An 8,671-nucleotide genomic window follows, 5' to 3' on the forward strand; every position below is an offset into this window, starting at 1 on the left:
CATTTCATCGTGAAGTATTTTGTCGTGAACCAACGTAATCCTTTCCATGTTGGATGTAAGAAAGGGTGGTCCGTTCTCTTTACCCTAACTGGCGAGATACTTTTCCTGCGATGTTGTAAAATACTAATATTCACCTGTCTAGCTGTACAAGAGTAGCCTGGGTACCATCCTGGTAGTAGTTCACTCCTATGTTTGCTTTTAACGTTACTACCACCCAATAGACTTCTACTTCTGAAATAGCAGAGAAGCGATTATATATAGTGTATTATAAAAGTCGGAGGGAGAAGCGACTGTATGTAGTGTACAATAAATGTCGGAGCAAACTACTATCCGGATGGTACCGAGGCTAGTACAAGAGGGGATCTAGATTCTGACGAACATACTACTTACCGTGCGAAACCTCTAGTAGATACCGTAGTTTGAGGAACCTTAATTTATATCTGATGTCAGAGGACGAAGATCCACGGACGCGTAAGCTTTGCAAATCGTCAGTAAAAGCATGCAAATTCTTTCCATGAAACGACACGTGTGAATTAACTCCGATTCATTTTATTTGAAGTAATTATTTTCTTATTTTCTTTACACGTGCAATTCACAATGCCCTTCCCCCGCTGTGGCATTTTAACGACAATGGTCCGTTCTTACAGGTGTGCGAAACAGCGCCCTCCAACGGAGTTGACTGTATTGCACATCATTGTGACCATGTAAGATACTGTTTACGACACGCTGATAATAAAACAAACAAAAAAGCTAGAAGTAATGCAATAATTCAGTAGTTATTCAACATCGTCAGGCATAGTCTATGTTCTTAACTCTTCAATTGTCATTTTCAAACCTCTCATTCATGTAAACAATCCTATTCATGTCGTTCTCAGAGCTTGGCAAACAGCATATATCCTTTAGCTGTCGTTGAATGCCTATGAATGGCACTTAAAGGTTTGTATCGCCAAGGCGTTACTGGAAACTCGCGTTCTGCATTTGCTAGGAATTTACAACTGTTACTGTGGAATAGACAGTTTGAAGTTATTCGTGACCGCAGATGAAATGCCTTTCTAATTCCATTGTTAACGAATCTATGATGTTTGTTTGTATCTAATGGTCACACCAATGGCATTACAAAAATATCTGTGGTCTGACATTGTGAACAATAAGACGTTGACCATTCCTTTTGGCGGGTTTGACGTCACATCCGCCTTTCCGGGAACTTTGTATTATCATGACATTTAGGTGATGTTTATCTGCAAGGTGTTTATCAGTCACTTCGCGTTATTTCACGTTCCTGAGATTGCAACCATAATTTCTATCATCTCTTTGGTCAGTAGGTAAAATTTCGGAACGGTTCCTGCTTGTAAGAATTTTTTTCATATGGAACATACTTTCAAGAAACAGCAAAATGTATGCAATACATGTAGATGTCACTACTTGATAAATTTATCATAAAGTCAGAACTGGGCCCTATCCGAAGATAGGATATGCGAGTATTCACAATGAAAATGCCACCGTTGTTTGTCTATGCTAAGGTTTGTATCAGAATATGTCCAGGGTCTAAAGGAGAGCGCCTCGTTAATAACAACCCCGTGGTTAGGCTGCCCGGCGGGTGCTTTACCTGGATTTGTACGGGCGACTGCGCATTGTTCACCGCCCACCCACCTAACTACCATCCCCTGGTCACACGGCTCTGTCGTGCGAGGGCCACTTTTTTCACCCCGTTTTCTTTTCTCTCCCCTCTGGTGATGTGCCCTCCCTGTTTTTGTGTCCGTAATCCTCGTCGTATTTGTAGTTCTGGCAGCTTAGAGTTGAAACAAAACGTGGCCCGTCCCACCCATGGTGGCGATAAACTGTCGAACAGCGCGCGACCTGCCCCGTGAATGGACGCACTTTATTGCATGAGAAAACAACATAATCCAAGGTGCTAATGGTAGGTGGGCAAATTGTTCCTTTTTTTGTTTTTTAATCCCAGCGTCAATACACAAATAGGTTTCCTTCTACCTGTGCGTGATTTGTACTGACAACAGCCCCGGGACACAAGATACATCCATATAACACAGACATCACAGAAATACAACCCAAAATGATCAACTGATTTTTACAATTTGTTCTAAATTGATTATTTTAGATTGAATCTATTACGATCTTTCCGTTAACTTTTACTACAAGCGACGTCGATCCAAGGTTCTTCCAACCGGGGAGGTTTCGTCAACATGGGGTTCACGCAAAATTACCTGTCCTTTCAGCGGCGGGCGAAGTAGGGGGCGGGCCTACGGACTTTACAATTGTGGACTGTAATTTGTTTCGCGCCAAGTAACCATGTCCATGTTAGGCTTGTTCTGCTCGTCCCTCAGTCAGTACCTCTTCCACTGGCAGCGACGTCTCTACGTTCAGAGGAGCAAATAGGTGATATATTTTTATGACTGCAAATGTCGCACTTGATCTGTATGACCCGGTATGTCTGTGAGGATGTATGTAGACATTGTCCACCTGATTGCTTCATTTTCCTGTTAATCATGTGTCTGACTCCCGCCACGAGTAGGCCACAATTTACCGAAGTGCCCATTACAATTGCGTAATATATTCTACCCCACTGCCTATAGGGTCTGTGGCTGTTGACCAATGGGCAGCAGCGAGAAGCCTAGCAGCAAAACTTGTCGCTGCGATTTGTTTTTCGCGACGAGGAGTGATTGGTCTTTTGGGGATACCGCCCTCCCATTCGCCCGTGCTCGCGCAGAGTGGTGCGTTCATTCGCGCTTTGTTTGCAGGGCAGTTGTTTTTTATCATCGGGGCTGTGAGTGACGTACCCATCTAATAGAAGGGGTGAGTCGGGAATCGCTGCTAAATTCTTGGCGTGCACATCTCTGGTATTGTCGTGGTCACATTGGCCTTTTGAATGTTAGGTTACAGTCGACAGACCACAGCCAGCAACCGAGCGCGAAGGAACGTGCCAGGCGCCCGCCCCAGCACAACTCTCTTCTCTCTACCTGAGCCCAGGTTATTCTTGATTTCTTCCTTCTGTCATAGAGAACTTTTGGGACAACTAGTTGTGTTTTTTAAGCCTTCTTTTTGATGATTTTGTGCAATTATTTTGTGGTATCGTTTTACTGACGTTTGCTTGGGAGGAGGTATCGCTGCTGCCTGTACCACCCATTCGGCGGGTTTAGGGAGAGGTCGCAATGCCAAAGTCATTTCTGGTGAAGACGGTGAAGGGAAAGGACTCTGCGGACGCTCGGCATAGAGTGAGCGAGACCCCGCACACTTACTCAGGTTTGGGGACCCCTTACCGGCACAGCCGAGTCCGAAGCACTTGGTAAAAGACTAAGCTGCACTGGGTGGTAGGTTGACACAATGACTTTAGGAAGGCTGCGCACTTTGCCTACATATCGACTATTGGTCACATCTGGCTAAGGTGTCCACTTCTCCGTCAGCGCGACTTATCGCAAAGCTTGTGTGCTCATTTTTTCCCTTCTTCCCTTGTTTGCCTCTACAGAGCCCTGGAGCTACACAGAGGAAGGACTCGTCGATAACGCTTTCTCAGGACACCAGAGTGACAACGGAATGAACATGGCAATGTTCGGAACCCTGGCTACACGCGCCGAGCTCGGCGGAGGCACCAAGACCACCGGCCCGCAGCCAGGCGACAGGGACAGTGGTTGCTCACTCGCTGCCCGAGTCGAGCCCCGCTCGTCCGACAAGAAAGAACTGGCTTTCTCCATAGCACGAATTATGGAGCCGTCGCCGAACAAACCCACCCCGAGGCTGTCCGCGGGCACCGCCGTGGACTCCACCGCTGACTTCCGACGCGGCGTCCCGTCCCTGGGCCAGCCCTGTTTCCCCCTCTCTGTACTGGACCTGAGCGGTGCCGCGGACTTACGGAAGGGACTCCTGACAGAACACGCCGTCAAGTCGTTCCGTCCGGCACAGCTAACCGCCGAAATGTCAGAGGCGAGCCGTCGGAAATTCTTCCACACGGACTTTCGACTCCCGACACTCCGCACGGACTTGATCAAGCCCTACCCGATCTACTACAGCAGAGAACAGGTCCTGCGCGCGCCGACGGCTCCCTTCGCCTTCTACGAGAACATGAACGCCGTGAGATTTGTGGACTTCTACTCTAAAGAGACTATCGCCAACTTTCCCCTGTCACTGGACGGAGGCAAGGTGCTGAGCGGTAAGTCCGTGCTGACGGCCCGAGGCGCCGGGACAGACAATAAGGGCATTCAGTACGGGACCAGCCCGGCCGGCATCCAGATCAGCCCCACCGCAGGATTGCCGCTAGCGAAGGGCGGGACTGGAGCAGAAAAGGCTCGGGGCGGGCGTGGGAAACGTGCCGCCAACAAACAGAAGACCTTCCCGTGCGAAGTCTGCGGGAAGATCTTCAACGCGCACTACAATCTCACCCGCCACATGCCCGTGCACACGGGAGCCAGGCCCTTCATCTGCAAGGTGTGCGGCAAAGGTTTCCGCCAGGCCTCCACGCTGTGCCGACACAAGATCATCCACACACAGGAGAAGCCTCACAAGTGCCAGACCTGCGGCAAGGCCTTCAACCGGAGCTCCACGCTCAACACACACATGCGGATCCACGCCGGATACAAACCCTTCGTCTGCGAGTTCTGCGGTAAGGGCTTCCACCAAAAGGGCAACTACAAAAACCACCGGCTGACGCACTCCGGCGAGAAGGCTTACAAGTGTCACATCTGCAACAAGGCCTTTCACCAGGTGTACAACCTGACCTTCCACATGCACACGCACAACGACAAGAAACCCTTCACCTGCGACATCTGCGGCAAGGGCTTCTGCAGAAACTTCGACCTGAAGAAGCACATACGTAAGCTACACGACGGCGGGAACGCCGGTACGGTGCCGGGTACGGCCTCGTCCAGCCCCTGCGTCAGCCCTACACCTAACGTACCGGACAAACAACAACAACAAGAAACAACACTTCCAGCCGCAGAGTAAGTCACGGGCAGTTTGTGAACAATACTGTTTGTCGTGTCTAATTATCCCTGAGAACTGTGTAAGAACGAACTGAATACCTTCTCAATTCAGGACTTTATAGATTCTACTTCTTGGATTGTCAATAGATTGAGGAAACTCTTGTTTAGAGTCGCTTGTTGCTACAAGTGCAGTACAAGTATCAATTGGAAATGACATTGTGACGTAAGTACCATTGCGTACTTCAGGCTCCGGAATGTATTTGTGCTCGGGTGAATTTTTGTAGAGAGAGAGATACAGTAGTCGCACAGACACAGACATGTCGTCGGTCCGTTCGTGTGGTCTTGTCGTGGGTCGTCCTGTGCTGTGGGAACTCCATGTGATCTCGCTTGTAACAGTGTATTAGCGCATTTATCATTATCGTTAGCTATATCTTTATGAGACTTCACCGGTAACTGATTCTTCTACCAGCGATAAATGGTTTCACGAACGAAAATTGACCCAAATTCGGATTGACATGAACATTTGGCGTCTAAGAATATAGTTCGGCAAGTTTCCATTTTGGTGTTACTTCAGTTTGTGTTGTAACGCTCCAATTATTGGCAACTTTTGAATTCACGCCACGTTGCGTAGTCTGTTTGTGTGTGTGCATGTCACATGAAGGCAGCTCTCACATAGATCAGCGGGGCACGGTGCGATGTGCTCGGCCTCGCCGCTGACTGTCGCCATTGTTCGGCACCGGTTCGGGGGGTTCCGTGGCGCCCCGGGCCACGTCGCTCCGTATCATATCCGGCGGAGGTGGCCCCCCGACCCACGCGCGCCTAAACGCCTGTCAATCATGCGTGTGTTCCTCTTCTCCCTCCCCGACACCTTTTCTTGACTCGTCCTGACGACCCCACTGATCGGCACTTATCAGTCCGCTTCATTTGGTACCGAGCGGTTAGCTTTAAGCACCTGGATGAACAGGTATTATCTTAATTTCCGTCAGGAGAATTCTTGGCTTGACTTCTCCGCCCGAAGAAAGACCACTTCGCCAAAACTACTTAAACCCGTACTTGTCGTCCAGAAAATGGGCAGATTTTGCCGGCCGACATTTGGCGAGACGTTCTTTTGTGAGAGCACACTGTTAAAAGGACGCGAGAGAAAAACGTCCAGGTCTTTTATGTGGCAATGAAAGGAGAGTGTTGCGTGTATGGCTATCTTTAGCGTAGATCAAAATCGTGTAAACTTGTGTAAAGCATTCCGAAATTTGCTCACACACAAAGGCTGAGAGATAGCAATCTTTACTCAATCGCAATCCTATCAGCTGTCGCTACACAGCCTGCCACATAAATTGTCCACCAAGCGAGTCGTCCATGTCTAGAGTCCTGTCCACAGGCCATATCACAACTCTCCGATCTTATTCATTGTGCGATTGTCGTACTGTCGCAAACATTCTTGGGTTAGCCGTGCAGGTGTCGTACAATATCTAGCTAGCCTTAACTCCTTGTAAGCAGTTTGTCCTGTCACAGAAAATGCTACCACATCAAAATTGCAAGGCGGCCTACGTCGAATGTGACCAGGCCCTGACCATCAAAAACCTCTATCACCGTTTTCATCAGTTCCGAATACAGCGGCTGTCGCCTAATGACAGAAACCGCGAACAGTTTTAATACTAACGACTTGGTTGGAAACTCTGACAGGAGTGCCACATGGGAGACTGACACGCAAACCGTGGTGAAAACCGCTTTATTTGCCCAGAGTCTCTCCAATTTCAACCCATCACACGTGCGAGAGGCCACAAAAATGTCGCGAGCGAGTTCCGAACGGGTCACACCTAACCGCGTGATCCGTCTCACGAAAAGGAATGCCGAACAGCTAGGGAAACCGTTTGAAACGACTATCATTCAAAATTATTTCTTTGTTTCGGAAAAGGTCGAAGGGGTCGCCATGAAGACAGACTGATTGCAAGACCAAAGTCACGAAACCGACGTGCTTTTTGTTTCATCTCCAACCCCCAGGAGCTAAACTGTTGTGAACATGCGCATTTCAATGTTGCAGGCACACACTGCGAGGAAATACCCGGAAACATAAAAGCCACCGCGGACGATGTTGGTTAGTTCTTACATATGTAGTTTGACTAGAAAAAAAGGAGTTGAAATTAGGAAAAAGATGAGTTTTTCTGTAGATAGTCAAGGTGAGAAACAACTTAAGTAAAACAGACATTTAAGCGTTTTAACGGTTTGCACAACCAGGAAATAATGTGAAAAGAAGTAAAGGAAATGGTATTTATAAAACTTGGTGAGTTTTAAGCATTTTGACCAGTAAATTTTATTGCTGTCATCACAGTGTGTGAAAAGATGATAAAAATACATTTTTGTACAGCTTTTTGTTGTTGAGCGTCTCCAATGATGTACTGAACGTAAAGTGAACTGGGTGTATACCAAAGTATTACAACAGATGTATATAAAACAGATCATACGGGCTGTATACGTGAAACATGTATACCTTCATGTATGGCTATATGAATGTACTGATATATATACACGGATATTTATAGCGTCAAAAGAAGCTCTTATTTCGTTTATTGATGAGTTAGTATATGTATTGATAACTTAAAGCGTGCTTAAGAATATCACGTTATCGATATTGTTGCTTTTGATTGAAATAAAACGGATCGCAGTGAGAAACGCAGTGTGTTACTCGTCTATCTGTGTATGCTAGTAGGATAGTGATGATTCAGAAAGGCTAGTGGCATTGTGCTTTGTCAGATGGATTTGCTTTGAGAGCGTGTACAGTAAACGGTCAACGACGAAACAAACACACAACATTTCTACTATCAACAATAACAAAACAGCACAACAGTAAACAAACAAGCAAGCAATCACAAACAAACAAAAAAGACAACTGCAGTATTCAGTGCTTAATTGAACATATAATATATGACAGAATTATAATTGAAGTATAGAGGGCTTCTCATGAAAACCATTCTGCTCTTTGCCCGACCCTCAATAACCTAATGTGAATAAAATGATCGGATAAAACATGACACATTTTAGACCTTGAACGAACTGTATTCACTCAAAAGAATGAGAACATATTCATAACCTTAGTAATTTGCTGAGCAATGCCCCACGGCTAACTGTTCAAAATGTATAAATGGACTCTATATAATACACCTTCCTTCCAATATGGATTTCAGATGGCCGCCTGGCAACCATTGTTTTCTATGACGAACAGTTCAGTTTCTCCATTTTGACATTCACATATTAATCGGCATCTCTATTTACTAGAGTTTGTTCATTTCATCGTTGCTATTTTCAGCGTAGCGAGTGTCAGTCAGTCTAATCTAACATAAAACAGTCGTAGATATCGTTGGAGTTGGAGAAGAAAGAATTGTGGAAGCCCAGTGCAGTAGTCTGTGCGAGATCGTGCAATATCCTTACATTTCCACGGTTTCCTGATTCATACCTACATGTAGTACATCAGCTTAAACAGATTTCTCAAAGCCGCGATAACCGTATAAAGACTTGACTGTCACCTGTGCCCTTTTCTGCTGAAGGGATGACTCGACAATCCCCTGGTTACGAGAAACACACAAAACGCATTAGAAATAAATCTTTTACGGCTCTCTCTGGACGAACAATGCCCTTAATATCCCACAACAAAGGAAAATTGATTTTTGACAACGGTTGGAACACGGAGAACATATGTGGAACAGGCGGCGTAATTAAGAAAATTGGGCGGCTGACATTTCAGAAAT

At 46.4% G+C, this 8,671-nt stretch overlaps 1 protein-coding gene across 4 annotated transcripts in view; it reads left to right on the forward strand.

Annotated features, from left to right (window-relative positions):
- The window catches only part of LOC118416447 (fez family zinc finger protein 1-like), a 15,369-nt gene extending 7,771 nt beyond the window's left edge, over window positions 1–7,598 (forward strand). The window contains exons 1-2 of one of the 4 annotated variants that reach the window (XM_035821549.1): window positions 2,658–2,811; window positions 3,482–7,598. In XM_035821549.1, coding sequence (XP_035677442.1) covers window positions 3,550–4,953 — 1,404 coding nt within the window. In that variant the 5' untranslated portion in view covers window positions 2,658–2,811; window positions 3,482–3,549 and the 3' untranslated portion in view covers window positions 4,954–7,598. The other 3 variants (XM_035821548.1, XM_035821547.1, XM_035821546.1) reach the window with 3 other exon arrangements.
- Window positions 7,599–8,671: the final 1,073 nt, after the last annotated feature.

This window comes from Branchiostoma floridae, chromosome 5, assembly GCF_000003815.2.
Source record: "Branchiostoma floridae strain S238N-H82 chromosome 5, Bfl_VNyyK, whole genome shotgun sequence".
Taxonomy (NCBI): Eukaryota; Metazoa; Chordata; class Leptocardii; order Amphioxiformes; family Branchiostomatidae; genus Branchiostoma; species Branchiostoma floridae.